The sequence below is a fragment of the Vidua chalybeata genome, chromosome 1 (assembly GCF_026979565.1).
Source record: "Vidua chalybeata isolate OUT-0048 chromosome 1, bVidCha1 merged haplotype, whole genome shotgun sequence".
Taxonomy (NCBI): Eukaryota; Metazoa; Chordata; class Aves; order Passeriformes; family Viduidae; genus Vidua; species Vidua chalybeata.
Window position 1 is genome coordinate 117083452 of NC_071530.1, and position 23647 is coordinate 117107098.

Below are 23647 nucleotides of genomic sequence, written 5' to 3' on the forward strand. Positions count from 1 at the left end.
TGATTTACTCAGAATCTTTCCTGACATTCAATAACCTCTGTGACACATAGTCTTATAAACGTATTTAGTGAGCTTTTATAAGGGATTACCATCTTAAAATCACCCAAAAGCTAGTATTTCACCTGGACAAGTGAATGCAGATCATTAAAAAAATCTAATGAGAGTTTCTTCTGTGGTCAAATGAGTCCTTTAACTGTCACCAAAGCTATGAAGTAGTGATCTAAGTCAAAGTTAAACATTTAATTGTGACACTGACTACATTCATTTTGGTAATGAAGCCTCTAGTGAAAGATGGTGGAAGTTGTCTATTTAGACTTCAGCAAGGCCTTTGATACTGTCTCCCACAGCATCCTCCTGGAGAAGCTGGCAGCCCATGGCTTGGACGGGAGCACTCTTTGCTGGGTTAGGAACTGGCTGGAGAGTAGTGGTGAAAGGTGCTGCATCCAGCTGGCGGCCAGTCACCAGTGGTGTCCCTCAGGGGTCTGTGCTGGTGCCAGTTCTATTTAATATTTTTATAGATGACATGGATGAGGGCATTGAGTCCTTCATTAGTAAATTTGCAGATGACACTAAGCTGGGAGCGTGTGTTGATCTGTTGGACGGAAGGAGGGCTCTGCAGAGAGACTTAGATCGGTTGGATGGATGGGCAGAGTCCAACAGCATGAAGTTTAAAAAGTCTCAGTGCCGAGTTCTACATTTTGGCCACAAAAATCCCCTACAATGTTACAAGCTGGGGACAGTGTGGCTGGACAGTATACCTTGCATACCTTCAGGCACAAAGGGACCTGGGGGTGCTGGTCGACAGCCGGTTGAATATGAGCCAGCAATGTGCCCTGGTGGCCAAGAAAGCCAATGGCATCTTGGCCTGCATTAGGAATTGTGTGACCAGCAGGAGCAGGGAGGTCATTCTTCCCCTGTACTTGGCGCTGGTGAGACCACATCTGTCTAGTTCTGGGCCCCTCAGTTTAAGAAGGACGTTGAGATGCTTGAGTGCGTCCAGAGGAGGGCAGCGAGGCTGGTGAGGGGCTTGGAACACAAGCCCTGTGAGGAACGTTTGAAGGAGCTGGGGTTGTTTAGCCTGGAGAAGAGGAGGCTTAGAGGTGACCTTATTGCTCTCTACAACTTCCTGAAGGGAGGTTGTAGACAGGTGGGGGTCAGTCTCCTCCACCGGGCAGCAACTGACGGAACAAGGGGACACAGTCTCAAGCTATGTCAGGGAAGGTACAGGTTGGATATTAGAACACCAAAAGAATAATAAAGTACTGGAATTGTCTTCCCAGGGAGGTGGTAGAATCACCATCTCTGGATGTGTTTAAAAAAAGACTGGACATGGCACTTGGTGCTATAGTCTGGTTGAGGTGTTAGGGCATAGGTTGGACTTGATGATCTTAGAGGTCTCTTCCAACCTCATTATTCTGTGTAATTTTGTGTATGGTAAGTTACAGATAAGGAGACTGTAATATTTAGCTGAGGAACAGTAACTTGCTAAATAGCATTCTTCAGCTAAGAGTGATCAACTGACACCTCCCTTCCTCTTCAGGTTTAAATGCTCTCCCCTGCTTTAAAGACCTAGCATTTCTCTGGTGTTAAATCTTATCTTGCTTTTTACTAAGGTCAAGCTGTCAGTAAAATTCTGAAATCACAGCAGGAGTATAAAATTTGTATAAAAAGTTGTTTACGCATTACCATTGGTCTTTGATGAAACTTATTTATTTACTTATTTATTTTTACCTTCTTCTTTCATCACCTGTTAATTTCCTGTTAGAAATCCTGGGGTTTATCATGTGGCAAGTCAATCTTTTACTCTCCAACGCTGAGGTTTTATCCAGAGTAGCTTGGCAGCTTTTTGATGTCTTTTCCCATTAAATTAGAAAGTGCATATTTTCCAAATGTGAGCATTGAGCGTTCGCCCCAAGGTTTTACAAAAAATGTTTTCTCAGTTTTCCACTCAGTGGAACATCTGTCAAAGAAAAAGAAATGCACACCTAAGAGCCCTGGAATGTGTTAAGTCAAATGTGCCCAGTGCTAAGAGTGACCTTGATCCAAGGTCTTGTCTATTCCAGCCGAATGCAAAGGATGCAAGGTGGTGTAGGAGGCTCCCACTGCTCCTCTCCTGCCTTGCCATTGCCCTTTCCCTTGTGTTGGTGTGTAGATTTTTGGGAGTGCCCACCAATCTGGGCACAAAATAACAAAGGGAGAAGGGAAGGAAAGAACGAAGGAGGGAGATGAGAGGAGGGAATGTGCTGGGATGTGTTGGCATGGGATGGGAGAATAAGTTGGTCAGGAAAAAGTGATTGCACTGCTGAGGTATCCTGGTGTTTCAGAACAGAGGGCGCTTAAAACTTCAGGTGGAGTTCCTTTGGAGGAGGCTGGGGAACCATTTCAGTTTTTAACAGCTGACCTGCCAAACTGGACTAAACTGTAATTCAGCACAGCACATTGGAACCAGTGGTAATGGTAAAAAGGCCAACGGTCCTCAGAGATTCATCATGTCCAGGAAACTCTTGCTGAAGCCAAAGGTTAAGTTTATGATCATTAGATAAAGATGAGAATTTTGGAGAAAACATCTTTATCCTTAGAAGCAGCAGTTAATACAGATGATGCACTGTGCCCCAGAACTTCTTCTGTGATAAGTATATCAGCCAACTCTGAGTTTTACATGCATAATTCAAATGTTACAGGTAATTCTTGACATGAATTTAGAAAATGAATGCTATGAACAGTAATTTTTTTATTCACCATTTTTTCTATACTATTTTAATTTTTGAAAGCTGAGTCCATTTGGAACAGTAACAGTGTCCATTTGTAAAGTCATAATTTTTCTCCTTTTTTTACCTCTAGCTTGTACAATTGTTTTATTTTCAAAAAGGATTTCAAAGCTATATAGTTTTACACCTCTCCAGTTATTAAATATTTCTTTGATCTTTGTTAGATTTCTCAAATACAAGTTTGTTAGATACTACTGATATTTTTCTGGTTGTTATAATTTCTAGGGATTGTTTTACATGACAGATTGAAGCAACTTTTTAATATCAAATGCAGAGTAGATTATACTTGCCAGTTTTTTAAATTTAGTAATTTATACAGTATCAAATTTGCAGTTGTATCATTAACATTTTAATTTTACATTTAGCAATTTTACAGTCTTCTGTTTATATCATGACACTTTTGGGTCTTTTCTTGTATGAAATGATCTATTACATATGAAAACTCTTCATCTTGATAAAGTGACTTCTTCTGTTATGGATTTGGTTCTATTTATTAATCTCAAACTAACATGTCATTTATAAAACTTTTCCATTAAACTATAAAACTGACTGTTTTCCTTGATGTTTCTGACAGAAGAGAAAATTGAGTTTTAACATGTATTGGAAAGTTTACTTTATAACTCTGCTGTGGTGTCTCATCACTCAGACAGCTTCTAATATATATTTTCAAGTATAACAGGACCTGAGAATTTAGAGGAGGGGTTTAATTCACAGGGCACTCTGTTTAAGCCTTCTCTCAAAAATGTTTTTTTGATTTCTCTATTGATGAGGAACATCTTGGTGGTTTCTTTCTACCAATCCTATGCAGCATTGCCTTTTATTTTTTTACTCCTTTGCCTTAAACTGCTTGTGAAATATTAATGCTACAGTTGCACTGTTTTTCTGTTCAGGAGGTTTCAATTGTCCTGTACATCTGGTTGAGCCTTCTAGGTGAAGAAGCTCAGAATTCAAACAGATTAGTTCACCTGAAGTTTTTGCTGCTCTTAATAAAAAAAGGCTTGAGCATGGCTGGAAGAAAAAGTTCACCCTGAGTAACTTTATTGCAGCCCCATTTTGCAGCCTAGTACATTCTCCTTGTGATTTGCAGGAATGGGAAATGGGAAATGCTTGGAAGCCTTAGTGAAACAAAGAGGTAAAAACCCAAGACTTCATTAAGTGAAGTTCTACAGTCCCACTAGAGCATTTTACTGCTAGTCCTGGTCTCCCGAGTCATGCACTTGGCATTACAAAATTGTCAGTGATGATGATGTCTAAATAACAAAGCGCTCCCTTGCCAGCTGTAATAAGAAATATCATGCACCGTTTTCCAAGTGTTGTTATGATAAGAAAATGCTATTTCTCATCAACTTTGATAGATTTTTTTAAGTTCTCATGAAAATATTTCATTCAACTGGACATAGCTTTCATTATAAATATACACCGAATATCTAAGTTGCCAAAAGCAACCTTCCTCTTATATTTGCAAGAAAGGTTTGGGTTTTTGTTCCACTTTTGTTTTGTTCCACTTCTCAATGTGACTGAGGTCCTCTGAGGGTTTACTGTCATACCAGTAAACCCTCAGAGGACCTCAGTCACATTGAGCATACCCCAGCCGCAGCCTCGAGCTCCTCTGCCGTACTAAATTGATTATCTGTCTTCTAGCACTGGAAGAAGTTGAGCCAGCTAATTTTGGGAACCTCTCCCTTCCCTTTAGGTTTCAGTTTTTTAGGCTATTTTCAGAAGAATCTGAAAATGATGATGAAATTAGAAATTCATGTGAGAAAATGTCTTGCTGAGAAAAAGAAAATTCTTGTTGAGAAAAACAGCCTCCTTATAATCAAAATGTTTCTGGTGTAACATTTTGAAGTACTCACATGCACCTAAGTCCAAGTGAAACCATCTTTCACAGAATCTAGGCTAGTTTGGTGGCCACTGATGGACACAGAGATTTTGGATTTGGGCAAACATCAATAGTATAGGCTCTTCATATCTGTGTAAAACCAGCCTGTAAATGTTCAGAAGTGCCTGTTTCCTCCCCTTTATTCTGATGATTTCTGTCAAATCACCTGAATCACAGCCTGTGTTAGGGATTGCTTTTTCATTTGCACAGAGCTAAAAACTTTGTGGCCTTCACTTCTTCTTGGGGGCCATACTAGACATAAGAACAGCAGCAGTCAGATGTTTCCTCTATTCAGTCCATATTGCTCATGGTATAAAGAAAACAGATCTTAACATGTTTCCTCTGCCATAATAATGAATTATTAGATTTTTAACTTCTGCCTGTGTTGCCTGCAAGGTGTTATAATTTAGAAGAAAGTAGCAATTTGAGGAGGAAAGACATGCCTCCTACCTCTTTCTTTTCTTTAGATTCCCCTTGCCCCCGCACCACCCATGCTAATGTATTCTGTGGGCTTTGGGGATGAGACAAATTACTCTGTGTTGGTGACAAGAGCAGGATAAATGAGACTTGCCTGTGCAGGAAGGTCTCTCTGAATAGCCTGATGGTGAAAACATTTCTTAGTGGGGAAGGAATGGTACTGTATGCTTGGCATCCTGCTTCCAGGGCTCCTTCAGTGGTTTCATGCTGTCAGTATATATAAAATAAAGAGCGAGCCCTGCAGGCAAGAAACATGAGCAACTCTCCCAGTTTTGTGCAAGTGCCATAGGCAATAGACCGTACCCTCATGTTTCTGCTTGTGCTCTCTTTTTGACTTGTGAAATACAAATTTGTATTTTTTGCCTGTGACACAGCTTCAAAGAGAAGCTCTTTCCCTTGGTATCCTAATGGATAGGAAGTGGGAGGAGAAGAATTAATAATTCATTTTCTGGTTTGAAAGCAAAACCAGTGAGAGACTCCAAGTCAGAAATACAATTTATTAGGAAAAGGGAAAAAGAAAACAAAATACGTGCAATAATTCAAAAGAAAAAAAAACACGGACAGTCAGAATACACCCTGACAGCCTTTTGGTCAGGTTGTTGGTAGCAGTCCAAACTGGAATGGCAGCAGTCCTCCTGGAGTGGCAGATGTGGCTCTGTTAGAGCAGTGATCCTGTAGAAGGGTGTAGTCTTCCTCTGAAGGTCCAGTCGAAAGACCCAGCTGTTCCTCTGGGAACCCAGTGGAAAGGCTGAGTCTGGTGTCCCAAAAACTCAGATTATATCCAGTTAGGAATGCTTGGCTCCTCCTTCTGGGCAGAGCATCTCACAATGGGATGCTGTAACTTTTTAACAGTCATGTAGTGACATTCAATAGGCCATTAGCAGCAGATCTCTCCCCAGTGTTGGGGGGGGGGGGAGAATTGGTTTGTGGAAGAGATAAAGAAAACTGCCCAATTAACAGAAGATAACTGCCACACCTCCAATAGATGGCGAATAGTACACACCTTGTGCCGCCGTGCCCACCCTGAAGCCGCTGGCTTCACCTGCCCGGCCGAGGCACGGCCAGCTGCGGGGACACTCCCCTGTGTCTCGAGGAGAGTCGGGGAGCAGCTAAGACAGAGCGCTGCGCTGTCTGCCTTGTATGGAGGAGAGGCGGTGTCCGAGGAGGCAATAAAGGAGCCGACTCAAGGCTGGGAAAACAGTCAAACAGTCTCAGGTTTAATCTGTGCTCTAAAGAGTCCCAAGCGCCATAGTTTTCGACAGCCGAAAGTGCCTTTGAGGCTTTTGCAACATTTTAAGTACCAGGGCGGTAACAAGGGGAAACGGACGCCCATTCACCAGTGGGGGGATTTGGGGGAGTGGAAGGCAGAAGGATAGACAGATAGATAAACCAATGGGGGGAGTTCAAGGGAGGGACCCCTGGCCCTTATCCACTCACCTGATGCCCAAGGTGGAAGATTCTGGGAGAGTGGGATGGGGAGCTGAGTGATGGACAGCGTACCAGGGAGGGGACAGGGGAATGACTGAGCATTTTCAGGGAGATTGGCATTGAGGGAAAGGTGGGAAAGCTCGGGGCGGAACCACCGGGAGAATATGGGGGGTGAAGGGGCAAACCATTACAGAACTGTTACAGAGATATAAAAACACAATACAACAATCTTGCCTAGGACAACTCAGTATGCAGCAGGAGAGGAAAATGAACTTTATTTCTGTGTTTGGGGTGGGTGCCTTAACCACAGTAATCCATGGAAAGATTAATATTTTTTTTTTAAAAAAAAGAGTGAAACTCTGTCTATGGTAAATATATATACATGTACACCCTTATCTTTGGGAATATATTTGTGGCCAGTGAGGTATTTTGTGGGAGCCCAAACCTGCCTGATGGATGTACTCAGAACTTGCTTGGCAGATATCAGGGAGATGCATATGAGGGCAAACTTTTTATCTGATCCAGTTTAGGCATGAGCTGAACACCCAGCCTTTTAGCATGAGTCTGGTGGCAAAGTGTAGTGGTTGTGTTCATTTATGTTCCAGTATTGCATTTTTCAGGCATTTAAGGTGATGATCTCAAAATTTATCCCAAGGGTCAGTTTAAGAAGGGACAGATACTGAACAGCTTCATTCATATCTGTGCTGCAGGCTTTTGTCTTTCAGATAGCTCTAAGTGTTTCAAAGCTACATAAAATGCATACTGGCACCCAGTGTGAATTTCCCCAATACCCACTCTGGGTAAACTCTCTGCTCCTGACACCAGCATATTCTCGTGCCTGGGGAAGTAGCCAGGCAGTGACATTGTGAATGTTAGTGAACCATTAGAGTTTTCTGTCACAATAACCAGGGTTATTGTAACCAGTGGTCTTCCCAAAGAGAGGGAAACCCATGGCCAAGGGCCCTTTTGAGTAGGTAAGTATGTAGTTTGCACACAGCTGCCCTGTTTCAGAGCCAAGGACACTTTAATGGACACAATGCTAAGCCAGCTGCCTTCAGTACTGGGAGTGTGATAGGACACACTCAGTTTATTGGTGCAGGTGAAGACCAAAGCTGCTGGGGGAGTTTCAGTGAATGTCAGGGCAGAGGTGGCACTAAGCAAATCCTTGTCTGATTTGACAGCTCCATCTTCTACTTGCTTGCTAATGTCAGTGCTCCAGGAAGAAGACACATTGTCTCTGAAAACTGGTGGTCTCTGAATATTTTTAGCTGTTTTGCTGACCCAGAAGATTTCCACTTGTAATGGGAATGAAAAATCTCTGGCTCTGGTCATAGATGTCATAAATACCTTCCTATGTGACACAGGACTCTTAGTATGTTGTTGCTAGACCATAAACTGTAAGTTCTGCCTGTGCCAAAGAGCTCTCTTTACCATCCTGCACATGGGATTTGGGGTATCCTTGTATTGTACTGTGTGATTTTTCATTTATATATGCTGGGTCAGATGTTTAGCTGATAAAAGTCAGTGTAACTTCACTGACTGCAAAGGAGCTGCACCAAGTTGATGATTCAACTTTTATTAATTTCATTGTTTAGATTTATCATATTTATTAAGCTGAGCATAGAGAATATGGTTTTCATGTCTGCTGTAAGGGAGGGGTTTTGTACAGAAAAAATGGATTCTGCTCTCAGTGACACCTAGCCTCATCTTGCAGGTGAAGATTGAATCTGGCCCTAATGTGTGAAATGAAATGGTTTACGTGAAATACCCACATATGATAATACTTTGGTTGGTATTCATAGAGTCACACTTGCTCCATCTGTCTCAGTTATAAATATTGTAAGTGCATATTTCAGTAAATTTTAGGGTTTGTAACAATGTAGTAAAATCAAGTAGATGTTAATAAATTCTAGCAAGCACAGAAATTCAGTTGTTTCTCAGTAGGTTTCTATTTAGCTGCTCAAGATTATCTTGCTGCAGCTGCAAAAAATATTGAACTAAGTCTAAACTCCAACAAAAATGCTGCTAAGAAAGTTGATTTTCTATGTTTAGAACAGTGGATTGGATTGTCAAAAATGAGTAGCAAATGTGTTAGCAGAAGAATTTTATATCTCGCATTTTGTTTTTCTTTTTTGTGTAATGTTCAGAAATGCAGAATTACCTAAGAACCACATGCTGATGCAAAGATGAAGGCTGATGCTTCTTAGTTTCCTCCTTTTCCATACCCAACTAAATCCAGTCCCAAAATGCCATGATACAGCAGAAGAACTTTAAGGCTGCCACCATTTCTTTCTGATTTGTAGTTGCCCAAAACTAATGTAGCAGCTTTTGAAGAGCACAGATGGCTCATTTGGCTGTTGGTTTTGAAGCAGTTTGCTCTGAGGTCTTTCAACATTTTCTACTGCCTTTCACCCCCTGAGCCTACGTCTGTGCCTCAGGTAGTGAGGAGCTCCCAGCAGTCTCCCTTAATTCCTGCATTAAGGAACCCCTGGGATAACAGTGGCCACGTGGGGAACTTGTCTGGACCTGCTCTGCCCTTTTGGGCTTTTCGGAACAGACTGAGGAACTTGCACTCAAGTTTAGTTGAGAGTAAATCTTAGTAAACAGAGATATGGGGAAGGCAGGGAGTGTGATGGTGTTTCAGAAGCAATAGCAAGGTTTGCATAGCTTTGCTCACTTGCTGGTGAAACCTGGTACAAATAAGAAAATATTGAGTGTTCTGTCCAACACATAATTAAAAAGTGGATGTTCTGTTTATGTGTTTTCTTACAGCTGGCAGCATTAGAGAGACAAATCTTTGACTTCCTGGGTTTCCAGTGGGCTCCTATCCTTGGCAATTTCCTACAAATAATAGTTGTCATTTTGGGTTTGTTTGGAACCATCCAGTTTAGGCCTCGATATATAGTTGTGGTAAGTCTCATTTATTATATTTCTTTTTGTTTTTTTTTTGCCATAAAACCTGTCATATTACAAAACCGAATTTTCTTGGTTTCAAAACACCAGATGGTATTTCTGTAAAAACTGTAGATGTCTCCATGTCTTTTTGCAAATTTAGGACTACTAAATTCACTAAAAGTGAATTTTTTTTGAGATTTTGGACACTATCAAAAGCAGTTAACCTGGAGAAAGTGCCGCAAAAACTATGACTATGGTACAAGCCAATTAGACTATATGTAAATAAATAAAGTACAAACTGTTCTTTTGTAACAGACAATCAGAATTGATGGTGATTAAAAAATATTTGCAATGGCCAAGTTATATTTAACTACATCTTTCTCTTAAGCAGAGAGGAGCAATGATTATAGAAATTTCTTTGGTCCTGTGACCCATGGGTTCCAAAGAAATCTCCTTCTCACTTACATGTAATTTTGTCAAGACCTGTACCTATGGCTTTGACCCTAAATTATTGTAAATTCTCTCTGATGCTTGTAACTTGAAGCTTCTCAGTTGTTTTTTTCCTACGTTCTCAATATAGCCAGGAATAAAAAGAAATTTCAAAGCTGTGAAGTAAACTGCCAACACAAAAAAATCTCTGTTCCTCCCCCATGTTCACTTTTGAATGTAAGAATATTATGTCTTTACCTAGTAATGGCTGTATTTGGAACATTTTGGTTGTGTTGTCAGTAATGGATTTTAAGAGGCTAAAGTTATCTTTTTCCTCACAAAGGAATGAAATAAATGTCTGCTGGGGAAAACTCATTTAAAAATACTTTAAAAGCTTCATCTTTTCTAGTCTAGCCTGGAATCCTGTAATTCTTTGTCATGTCTTAAAAGAAAATATGAACAAAAAGTGCATCCAAGATTATACTCATGTTAGCTAGCTAAGCTTACAAGCAGACTATAATGAATTGAAAATGGATTGATATAAAAAACAGAGCTTTTATCTATTATCTGTGGTTGAAGAACTGGGCATCCATGAACTGATGACTCACCTTTCTGCTTCATGCTCTCCATTTTATGCATAAAAAGTGATTGTAAACATCTGTAAAATTATGTGGGAAATTCATGTCTCAAGTGCAACACTACAAAATGTCTTGCCCCTCAGGTTCAGCAGTGCTGTTCAATGATACAAGCTCTGTCTTAATTTTCAAATGAAATGCAACAGATGTTGACTGTTTCTATATCTTTTCCAATGTAATTGAACATTTTAGGCTATACAAAAGTTGTTTTAAAGTAGAGGTAGAAAAGTCATAATTAAACAAAAGAAACACCTCTCCAGTAAGGTACTTTATGCTGATTTAACTGAACTCATATTCTGATTGCTCTTTAAACATATATTTAGGAGCTCTAGCTACAGCAGGTGCCAATACTCATTACTGGGGAAGATCAGGGCTTTAGAACCCAGCTGGTCAGAGTACGGTGCTAATAATGCCATAGGTCACAAGTTTGATCCCTGTAGGGACCATACACTTAAGAGCTGGACCTGATTATTTTTGTGGGTCCCTTCCAGCTCAGAATGTTCTGTGATTACCCACGCCTTCATCCCATCACCACCTCTCTAAGCGATCTGTGATTATATCCTTACTAACGTAGGGATTACAGTGAAGCAGGAATAGTTTGAGCCAAATCCTGAAATCTGAAGCGTGTCTGTAGCACGAGGTAACTGACCTCACAACTCAACACCAGCAGAACAGGGCAGCTGTCATATCTTCCTGTTCCCACTGTTCTCTGTCTGAACATTTCTCCAGTCCCTCTCCTCCACTTCTGGCAGGAGTTAAGTGGACCTGTCAGTAAGTCAGTTCCATTTCTAAGCTGTCAGAAAACCAACCTAGCAAAAAGTGGAGATTTTTTTGCTAAACTGGCTTCCTGAATCCAGTCAATGAGGTTTCAGTGGTTGCCAAGGTTGGCATAAGGCAGGGATTGGGACTGCATGTTTATGAACAGCAATGTGGAGGTGGAGGGGAAAGGAGGAGTTGCAAGACTTCTCTTGTTGCTGACTCCAAACTTGTCAGTTCAGCCTCATGCCTAGCCTTGCCCTCAGGTTGAATTCAGTGAATACCACAAGCCAGCATAAGCAAAACTCCCTTTGGTCAGCTGCTGCCTTCAGTCCCTGTGCTGTTTCTCTGTTTGCACCAGCACAGGTACCAGTTCAACCACTTGGTAAACTGTCAAACCAGAACATATCCAGGTTAAAAGCAACTATTTTCTTTGCTGGTGTTAAGTGTAGGTCAGCTCTTTGATGTGCTTTGCTTGTTCCAGCAGATGGGAGAGGGGAAATGGGAAGAATTAGCCAGAGGAAGGAGAAAAGTGCATGGAGTTACACCATCTTGAAGTTCTTGTTGAGCATAGCGTAAGGATCCTCCAGTCTATACCAACACATGCTCCCCAGAAGCTGGGCTTCCTAGGGCCGTGCCAGCCACAGTTTAGCTTTGTCCACTGTCCCCAGAAGGAGTCAGTGATACTGACAGTAAAGATCCCTACCAGTGCCAGCTGCATACTGGCTGTATTCACTAAGCAAAAGTCTACCTGTAAACTTTTACTGCTGACTTTAAAATCTGTTTAATGCAAATCTTCAGTAGTGTTCTGAATTTCAGTATTAAACACAATGCTGAGAGATTCTTACCAAGGCTCTGAGTAGTAAATTAGGCTTCAAATTTATGGAGAAGCTTCATGGTATTCCATGTTCATAGGTCCACTTTCAGCCACATCTAAGCCCCTGGATTCATTAGTGGTTGGTATCCCAAGAATTTGGTACTGTGTCTATGGCTGAAGTCTTTTTGCATCATGCTTTTATGTTCTCTAGTTAATGAAGGTTCTGATTTAGATTAAGTTTAATCAAGTTTAACTGGAAAAGTAACTGGAAAAGTAACTAATTACTTCAAGAAAATTATGCTTAGTATCCATTGTCTTTTCCAGAAGACTTCCCTGGAAATCAGCTTAACTAATGCAGATGAACCCATCACAATATGAAAAAGCTGAAGTAAAGAGAGAATCATGTCACATACAATGGTTTACTTCTGTAAACTGTCTCCACAAAATTAATTGTACACAAATTATCCTCATGATAATCTGTCATACTCTGGTGGTGATCTTGACTTCAGCTGACCAGCTCTAGAGCCATTGTTTAACCTCAAGAGAATGTTTTAATCTATCATCTGTGCAATGAAGTCTGTGCCTGCAGGTTTCCCTGACAAGTGAAGTTACACAAGAGCTTTCACTTGTCATAAGAATGCTGTGTATGTCATGTTCACTCTCCTCAAATTTTAAAATATGTAAGGAATGGGAAACTAAGTGAATAAATGTAATACATGTAGGGCCATAACTTGAAGCACATCTATACTGCAGTCAAATATGAAACTGCTTCTGCAGGCACAATTGAGCAGGCTTTTGTTGCAGGTACATAGAGCCAAGGAGTTCAGTGAGGGCTGCAATAGAAACTGATAAAAACAATAGCAGTTGCATGCTTCTGACTCTTCCACTGCCGTTGAACCTAGCTTGGCCAGTTTATCATTAGGATTTAGTGACCACATAAGCTGCACCGTAGGCATAGTCATTGTAGATTAGAAGTCTGAATAAAGAAATTAGTGTGAGTGATATAAAATTTATTATGAGAGCTTTCTACCAAAAAAAAAGTCTCACTATCTAAGAGCTGCCATGCTGTGTTTGATACATGAGGCATCTCTGTTGAATAGAATTCCTATTCCAAGTAGTTAAAGATAGTGGTTCATGTTCACTGTCTACAGTCCCTCAGATACAGGACTTTGTGGATGGTGATTCTGAAATAAATCTGGAATTTCACTTGCTCATACTTAAAATTCTAAGTCCTCAGAGCTTAGGAATCAGAGAGAGAGGGAGTGACAATGTTGACTCCAAGTGTCCTAATTATTTTAAATCCAATAATTATTTCTAATAGGTTTTGTATTAATTAGTAATTTAGATAAATGTTGTGAACAATTTGTCCTGTCACTAAGTGGATGTGCTATTTTCAGTATTTGAATATTTTGTGACTGAATTAAATCTGTGCAAAGTTCCCAGGGGGCATAAAAGTGCAGAGCTGATTTCTAATTTTCCCATATTAGCTCATTTGAAACTTACCCAAACATTTGCAAAGAAGAAAGAAACAGCTGAATTTCAGTTCTAACTGCACTGTTGCACTCTTGTCATGAAGCTCCAGAGCTCTGCTATGATCTGTTTCCTTGTTCATGCTTTTCCTTTCTTAGCAGATCTTGCTTTCACCAGCAAGATTTTCAGGCTGTTAAAATTGATTCATGATGATGACAGGATGCTTGTTAAAGCTGGGGATCTTCTCCCTCTGCTACTTCTGATATGGGACTTCAAAAGGCTTCTGAATGATGAGTCATATAGCTAAAATTGCAAAAGCTAGGCTCAAAGCTGAAAAAAAATGTGTTAATAAATAGCGAGGGATGAAAAGAATACATTTAAACAAGGAGAATCTATGGTGGAAATCTCTATTTTACTTGCCTTAATGTATTCCATTAAATAATATGATATACAGGCAATGAACGAAAAGCCAGGAAAGAGTTTATTTAAAAAAAAAAATGAATAAATAAAAAACCAGAACAGTAGAAGAAAGGCTGTATAGAATACTTTATTCAGTATTCAAGCAAGTGTTATACAGTCAGTGAAAACACACGTGAAATACTTAGGCTTCCAAAATTACTCATTGACTATCTTTCCTGCTAAGTCCTGTGTTGTTCCTGCTCCATTGTGCTGATTTATGTCACTTCCCCTGCCATCTTTCATAAATATGGCTAATAAGGCTCTGCAAGTACTGATGCCAGGTATTACAGGGGGATGGTTTGACAACTCAGGAGTTGCTCCTTTCCCTTGAAGTATCCCCGAGCCAACATTCATTCCCTCTAATGCCATGAATGACATTGTCAGAGTAGTTGCTGCACTTCAGATTTAAATATACTCTTGAGATAGTTTATTCATTAAAGCTAAACTTATCCCACATTCCTTGTAATATTCAAAACTAGAAAATTCCCTTTTTTCTTTTACCTTAACCAATTGTTCTTGTGACGTTGTGTCCATCAATGCAAATATTTTAACTCTAGAAATGTTTGTATTTTAGTGATATATGAAATATATCTCTGCATTGGTTTCAATATGATTGTAGAGTCAAGAGGTATAGAAATCTCACTGTTGCAGAGAGGCTGACATTATTAAAGGGGATATTTATTAGATATTTAACCTATAAAGTTTAGTGAGTACTCCCTCCACATTATCAGTAACACTTCAAATACTTCCTCACTCCACATAGTATACAATCGTTAGTGCAAAAGATCAAGAGCAAGAAAAGATGTAGTGCATCATGGAGAGAAATAAGCAAAGATGATGACCTGGTCCTAGGCCCTTCTTCTAGAAGGGATCTGTTACAAAAATGTCCAGGTGATTTTTAAGTGGTACAATGTTTGAGTTATAAAATGAAAATACCAACTCTTCTCATTGATTCAACCTGTGTGGAAAATTCATTTTTCACACCATATATGGTGAGGTTTGTGACACTGAGTATGAGGCCAGCTGAGATGGGGTGGTCAGAATGTGGGTGGCCAAAGAACTAGGCAGGAATTGCTGGGTGTGGGGAAGTAAGAGTGAGTAGACCCAGCAGGATGGACAGGATGATGTTGAGGACATGGTTAAATGGTAAAGGTTAAATAGCAGGTCAGATCATGAAACAGGTTAGGTGCCTGGGAGGGAAGTGAAACCTGAGGGTCTGTGTGGACCAGATGTCTCAGACCTTAACCATTCCTACACTGAGAGAAAATTGCGAGCATGCATGATGTGTCCCTTCACACAGAGGATGGCAATTTGGACTGTTGCTCTGCTAGCAAAATAATAAATCTGTGTCCTGGATCTAAAAGTTACACCTTTCTTAATGACTCAAGCAGGTGTTAGTGTGATGCCACATAATGGAATATTGCTTGGTGGTTTTTTTTTTTTTAACCCAAAAATGTATATACATGTAAATTTATTCAATGCATATAATGTCAGAAAGTATTACAATTTTTTTTCAGAAACACTCAAAATTTTAGAAAATTTGCTTTTAAAGCCCTTCTGTGCAGTCTTACTATGATTCTTTTATATATTTGCAGATTTGAACTAGATAGATAGCTACTAATTCTTATATTTTTGCCTCGGTTTCAGTAGAAAGGATAGACATTTGGGGGTTTTCTGGTGATCACAGATGTAGAATAGAAACCTGATTTTCAGAAAACAGAAGACAATGGGAAAAGTGAGACATATGCTACCAAGAAAAAAAGGATTGCTTTTGCTGTGAAGACTCTGCTTGAAGCTGAGTTTTATGTCTGCTCTCAGCCACTGAAAACTCTTTTGACACAAAGTGAGTCACTTTAACAAAACCTGTCACATGCTTTGTTTTCCCCTTGCATTCTGGATTCTTGTCTCGAGACCTTGTGGTCTGATTTGCACAAGTGCTGCACATTCAGCCACAGGGAGCTAAACACTGAGTTTATAATCTGAGTGTATAATCTCAAGCATTCTGAAAAATGAACTCTTAACGACCTCAAGTTGGATGGTTATAATGTAGGAATACTTCTGAATGTAATCTCTGCATGTATCAGAACATCATTTGCATTCTGAGAGCTGTATCATTCCTTTATAACATGAAATAAATTAGTTAATGTTTGTGCAGCTCTCACACATTACAGTGAGGAGCATCTTAGTAAACCTCATGAGGAAATTAATATTCTGTCCTCAGAGCAGGGTCTGAGCCACAAGGAGAAAAGCAGTATTGAGCTAGCTGTTCATAAAATGTGTTAGGGGAGGTAAGATATTTTAAAATAAAAATATATCTGTGATGATTTTACTAATGTTTGGATTGTATTGCATAGCCACAAAATACAAAAATGAAGTTGGCATGCACAACCCAAATTCTGACATTTCCTAATTTTGCTTTCTTGCCTTTGCTGCCTTATAACCTTTCCTTAAGTACCTATAAAACTATGCAAGGAAAGAATTTGCTCCTTGAATATCCAAGAAGACAGTAACTTTCCTACTTAAAAAAATATATAGCAGTAATTACTGAATATAATGTAATTGTTATGTTTACAAAGCAAATGGAGCTCAAATTTAGATCTCTGAGAGATCAGAGCTCAATGAGAGTGTAGGAAGTGCCTCTTCATACACAGCAGGTGGGTTTCAAGGTGCACACCTGCTTTGCACCTGCACTTCTCTTTCAGTAATCCTCATGGTGGATCAGGAACCAAACTGGTCCTAAATGTGTAAAACAGCATAGCCTGGCCTGGGAAAGCAGGCTCTGACAGTTTTTGCCTGCATAGGTGTCCATGGGACAGAATGAGGCCATTAACAGATTTGCTTGGCCTGGAAGATCAAATAGAATTCCTTTTGTTGTGGTGACAGATTTAGTTCACAGAGAAATAAAAAATTCTTTCTTAAAAAGGAGAATGCTTCCAAATAGTCTAAATTCTGCTTTTTACGTGCAATTTGGATTGTATGCATTGTTCATTAATTTTTAACTCTCTGCACGTATCGTTCTGAATATAAATGTTAGAAAATCAGTAGTTGATGATGGCATCAAGTTACTACAAAGTCAACAAATATAGTAAAATGTGATATGCTCTAGGTTGGTCATATGAACAATACAGACCTCATATTGCTCACAGACCACAACAGCTTTGTCTGTTTTTTAATAACCCAGCCTTCAGTTGTCACAATGCCCTTTGTAAGACAGAGGAAATGGTCCAGGAGTGTTACTCTTGTTTTGGTTCTTAGTGACCTACTTCTTGGGCCATTGCCCAACTGCCTACATACCTCAGAAGAAATCATATTAAAGTTGACCTTTTTGATGCACATAAATGGCCCTATGCAGGGGGGAGTAATCAAGGTGGGGGAAAAAATTCCATCCTCTATGCCTGAACCTTTCATTATACATGACAGGTAAAGGAATGAAGAGGGAACAAAACCCAAAACTGCCCAAGAAAGCCAAACTGATGGCACCTGCGCAATGCATTGTAGTTAAGTATGTGGAGCTTTAATGATTATATTGAAGCAAAACAATAGGTACTAACCCTCATCTGGCTAAGTAGACTTGCAAAAACTCTCAGCAGCAGTTCTCCACTGTGAAGGCTCCAAGTGTGTAAAAAGGCAGGGCTGATGCTCACTGCCTTTGTTCTGGTGGATGTAACTCCAGCATGGCTGCGTGGACACTTGGCCCATTAGGATGAGATGCTACTGAGGTGGAGTGCATGGAGAATTCCTTGGGAATAAGGTACAGCTGTATGTCAGTAAGCAGTGCATCCATAAAGAAATGGTGCCAGTCTGTTGTGCTGACAGTTAAAATGCAAAAGATGATTTGAAGTAGACTAATTAATGTCCCATTCATGCTGTGGGTGCTGTATGAATTCAGTACGATGCTGGAGAACCCAGAAGAGGTATGGATATGTTCAATTGTTGAGTGTGCTTTTCAGGATCAGGTTCGTCGTAAAAGGCTTGGAGAAGTAGTGAGCTAATTTTAATGTAATAAAGTACATTTTACTGTGAAAGACTCTTAAGAGATCAGATTTACACTTTACCTATTTGTTTAAAAAGAAAAAAAGCTAGATTACCAAATCAATAGAACTTCTGTTTTGTTTGGTGGTGGGGTTTTTTCTTGCACCTTTCTTCATAATATTTAAATGTTATTTCAATAATATTTACTTCTTTAAGATATTTTGCTTATCTGAAATTTCCTTTAAGAAAGGTAAATTATGATTTATAAATGACTCAGAGTTGTCCCAAAACTAGTGTTTCAGTCAACATTTTGGACTTAATTGATATCAGTAGGATAGTGTAAAACTGTAAAGAATAAATCAGTTTTATTGGTATTTATTTAGTACAGCGATGAATATTGAATTTGTAATTTCCGGTGGTTCTTAGGGGACTTCTGCAGGGGGAGCTCCTTCTTTGAACTCTCTGTTCTTGGCTGTTCCCTGAAGAACAATGCTTATTGATATCAGTTTTTTATTATTGATCTGCTCAGTATGAAGTAATTTCACCTTAACGTTCTATTTTTCTCTCTTTTTTGCTCTCATCCGGCTTTGTGTTTAGTACACGGTGTGGACTGCCCTGTGGGTCACCTGGAATGTTTTCATTATCTGCTTCTATTTGGAAGTAGGCGGGCTTTCTAAGGTAGGTCACTTACCCTTCTTCAGATTTATGGGAGGGTGTCTCAACAGCAGGACTCTCAGATTTCAGAAGTCTGGAACCACAGAGGAAAAATGTGATTGTTTGAACATACAATTTGATCTTCAGAGTTTCCCTCCAACAAGAACTGTAATGTTTGAACTTTTCCCTCCTGGTAAATAGCCACAGGTTTGAAGCACATAAATACAATGAATCTGAATTACAGTTGCCTTCTGGAGAACCAATCCAAAGTGAGAGGTGGGAAGGTATTCAGTTGTAAATTTGAGGTCCTTTTTGATTGTTAAAAAGCAGGCAGTGTCATTTTGGTTGAATTTTCAAGTGTGTGTAAAAAGTGTGAATTTCCAAGACTGCTTTGAAAAAAAATTACTAAGAAGGTTAATGTGATAACTTGCTGAGCAAATTGATCTCACAGTGAGAATGTTAATTCTTTACAAAAAAGAACAAATGGCAAAGGGTGACTTTTGTCATATCTGAATAAAACTTTCCTTTATATGACATCAGTGTTTTAGGTCACCAATTCTTTATTCAGTCCTCTGATTAGAGCAGAAATATTTTCTGGAATTATCAAGAGATGTGCGCTTGTTCAAGGTAGCACTTATGTTAGCATAGGTTATGTTCAGCATTGTATCTGCAGGGAGTTTCACACAACACCTGCTGGTTTTTATCCTCCAGTTGGACACAGATGATACAGATCTTGGTTTACCACATTTACCACATTTAAATAATTCTAGGCGTAATATGCCCATGGCACATGTTGATCCTGGCATTATTAATAGAATAAATGTCATTGTTACTGGTTATAGATTTAATGATTTGAACTGCATGACTGTTAATTCATTCAGTGCTTTTAGAGAACGCAGTCCTGTGCCATGTGCTCTGGGAATACTCTGCTGGAGCAGGGAGGTTGGAGCAGGGACCACTGTGGTCCCTTCCAACCTGACCCATTCTGTGATTCTGTGAATTGTTTACTCCACGCAGTTTGGAGTGAATATTTATGAACTATGTACTCGCTAGGATTAAAGATCCTAGCTTTTGGTTGACAACAAACAGAAAACTGATGAAACCGATTTAATAAGAAATAAGATTTAATTTACTCAGAAGAAAATCTGTTTAAATTTAAGCTTTCAGTTAGGTTCCTTTGGTGATAAAATTTTGTCATGAAAAGCTGCAACAGTTTATTTTTCCTTCAATTATGTAGCTCATGAGAAGTTACCAGGCTTGATAAAGAAATTAGTACACTTCATAGAGGATCAAAATAAATGATCATAATGGTATGTTCTGACTTAAAAATCTATTAGATGAACAGAAAAGCAACAGATAGAAATGGTGAATAGCCAAATAATTGTTCGTTCTTATGATACATAGAGGTTGTATGCTTTAATTTAGTTGGGTCATCTCTGTTTTTGTAGTGACTATTATATTTTATGTGTAAGTAATATATTTATCTAAGGACTTAGGAAGTGAAGCAAAGCTTTTAGTCTGACCATTGAATTTGTTTGCAAATTCAGATACAGATTCTGATAATATGCTCAGTTAAGAGGTTTATAAATCAGCAGGTATGAATTGAAATCCTTCATCTTCCAGTTTCACTTCTGTGTTTCACTTTTTGCTCTTATACTTTAACATGACAAATCACACTGCAGAGAAATAGTAGCAAAAATACTACTTGAAAGTTGAAAAAATTCCCTTTTATTAGTGTATACTTCAGTTAATTTCAATATTTTTGTGGAACTTTTATCTTGTGGTTTGTAATTACATTTGAAAAGTGTTTCCCAACAAGGTGATAGAGACAAAATTATTTCCGTGGACGTTAACTGCTCTTGTATAAATTATGCCAAGGGTATGAGCATCAAGACCAGCTTAGCAATGATAGAATTAAGAAACTTTTTCAGTACATCATGGTATTTTGGGCCTATTTATTTGTCTTTCTGAAAATTTTGCTAGATATAATGAGGCTATCAAGAGACTAAGGTCTTTTTGCCCCATATGCATAAAATACTGGGTATTTATTATTTGGTTAATATGTCACACCAAATTTAATTGGGACCCATATTTTATCTAAGATTCTAGTTAAAAATTCATCATTTCTTCCATTAATATGTTCCTATGGTGTCAGACATGATAGAAAAGTGTTGTTATCAGAGTACATTAGTGTGGCTGGGAAATCAAACAACTGTAATAAGGTTTCCAAGTATGGTTGTTTATTCAGCATTGAAATCTTGGCAGGCAATAGTCACTTTTTTTTCTTCCTATTGTTCTCTTTTTCCATTAAAAAAAGAAAAAGAAACTGTATCTCTGCAATGAATACAGATTGATTACAATTTTAAACTTCTGTTGACATTCTGTCAGGGAATGCTGTCTGGCAGGTGACTGATTTCTGTTGGCTTGTTTGTTTTTAAGCACTACCATGTTTGCATTTGCTCTGACCAGAAAGAGTTAGCTCTTGGTTGATGTCCCATGAGTTTATTAAGTCTTCAATCATGAATGCCGCTGAAAATCTAACTTTGTACAATAATAAATGGTAATTTTAATTCAGTATCTGCCCATGGAGTATGCATACAATAGAGACAGACTTTTCAAATGTCATAGTAGAAACCTACCACTGCTGAAATTTTGCTCAGATCTTATTTCTGAAGTGGGGAGGAGGATCTCCTTTGAATATTCACTGTTTGAATTCTGCCAGGAAATTCCACTGCAGGTAATTTGAATGATAATAAGAAGGACATAGGTAATGTATGCCTGTTTACTGTGAAAGTTTGAAACAGTTTCCCTTCAATTACCTTCAATTATAATTTTCTTGATAAACTAAGCACCCTCCAATAGCCACACTATGGTGATTAAGGCAGTCTCCTGGGAAAAGGATGATATAGATTCAAGTCATCTTGGGTGCAAAAAGGAAATAAACGCAGCTCTCCCACAGCTGCTGTTGTCAGTAGAAATCTAATGAGCAACTGTTTCCTCTTTAACTGCCTTATAAACAACATAGAGGTCAAGATCCTTTTTCACATACGTTACAGATGTGCAAATAAAATTGTAATGCTTTTTTCAGGGCTAAAGAAATTGTATTTGATCAGAAATAAAATAAATATACCTATGTACACCTCTTTTATTTGTATTAATTTTTTCCCTGATTTTAGCAGCAATGAAACTGCCCATAAGAAATAAATTAAATTTGCCTGTCTTTTGTTCATTTACTACTTTTCTGAAATTGGAAACATAATTTTTAGTGTTAACCATTCCATATGAGAGAAACAAAGCTGTTATTATAACATGACCTTTTAATTCTTCACTGCAGGATGACAGCTTGCTACATCCATACATAAGCTCATTAATTGTTTTGATCTCATTCTGTCTTGAAATGAAATTAAGTTTTAATTGTCACATTCCAGAGTATAGGCATTAAAGCATGTAGACAAAAACACAAACTGTTTTCCTGAAGTTTTGTAGGTGCTTAAATAGACTACATAATTTCTAATGTGTGTAAGCCACCCCTCAATCTGCAGCAATACATGGTGTTATGTACTCCTGTACAAAGGGGTCTTCATCTGTTTAGAGTTTACAGTCAATAATTCTGTTGTTACATCCTTCAAGTATTTCAGATCCAGTATGAAAATAGCTGTATTCATTTGTATTTATAATTTGCTATTCCAAATTTTTTATAGGCCATTTTTCTATTGCTTTTGTATTTGTGAGTTACTGGCATTTCTTTCCATGTGTTAAAACCTATATTTGGTAAATGTATAGCAGCACTGTGGTATTGTGTACCTGTTGTACAACCTTTCCTGTTTTCATATGCCTTACCTAAGCAGCTGGGGAACATTGATGAGCTCTTTTCTTTTTCTAGGATATTTCTGCTTGTCCTGCATGGCTTTTCCGTGGCATGCTTCTTTGCTGTGAACCGTACCTCATTCTGGATTTAAGTTTTGCTCTCAAAATTGAGCTCTGTGTCAACTGACTCTTCTAACTTTTTTGGCCAAGGATTTGCCTGACACACTCTCATATATTCAGTAGAAAATTACTTCTAAACAGCTTATGTTCATTACCTTGTCCTTAGTTTTACATATTGAGTGAATGTGAGCTCTCTGATGTGCCTGTGGCACCAACTTCATTAGCCTTTCTCCTGAAGACAAAGGAAGTTTTGCTTATGTCATTTAATGAAACAAGATTTTTTTTTCATGTTTTTTTTTCCTAGTAATATTTACTTTGGTCAATGGATGATCGAAGTTTTTAGGGCTCCCATCCAGCTTTATTAAGCTGGAGACAGAATTATAGGCCAAATTATTATATGGATCTGTAGTTGGAGGATAGAATTATCTGACAAAATTAATGATTTCTTCCATCTGAAGAAAAAATGGACTAATAATTTACTTATTAAAATGCTGAGAGACTGGAAACCTAGTGCTCTTTTCCAAAAAAAATGTTGTATGTCAGAATGAGAGTTAATTATGTGAACTTTATACCGGCTACTTGTGTAATCAAATTTATTCCGTCTGGTGCATGTCAGTCAATCCTTAATTGTTCTGCAATTATATCTAATCATCTCAAATGGAGTAAGTTAAGCTCAGAACCAATGCTAATTTGTATTAATAGAGATGTTATGGTGTATGCTTGGGCTTGTGTCTTTTTTTTTTAATGTGAAATGAGAGCACTGGTTGAATTTGCATTAACAATATGAAAGAAAAAGTGATTCTCTTTCTAACTTGTGCTGATGTGACAAAACATTATTTTGGTTTAATTATCATCATAATTAGCTCCATAGAATTACCCACTCCAAAAAGCTCAGGGACAAAGTTGGCAGCATCCATAGAACCAATATGGAAAATCAATAGATGGAGGATAAAGGACTTCCTTAGTCTAAGCAGAGAATAGATCATTGTGCATCTACTCACACTTAAGTGACTTTTATGTGGAGGAATGGTTTTTTTCATATCCGCTGGGAAGAAGAGCAAGAAATAATTTGCTGAGCATG

General features: G+C 38.6%; 1 protein-coding gene across 4 annotated transcripts in view; it reads left to right on the forward strand.

Annotated features, from left to right (window-relative positions):
- Positions 1–23647, forward strand: part of NKAIN3 (sodium/potassium transporting ATPase interacting 3) — a 339758-nt gene that overhangs the window by 150201 nt on the left and 165910 nt on the right. For all 4 annotated transcript variants that reach the window (XM_053964086.1, XM_053964103.1, XM_053964096.1 and 1 more), the window contains 2 exons: positions 9325–9462; positions 18583–18663. In XM_053964086.1, the coding sequence (XP_053820061.1) occupies positions 9325–9462; positions 18583–18663 (219 nt within the window). The remainder of the gene's footprint in view (positions 1–9324; positions 9463–18582; positions 18664–23647) is intronic.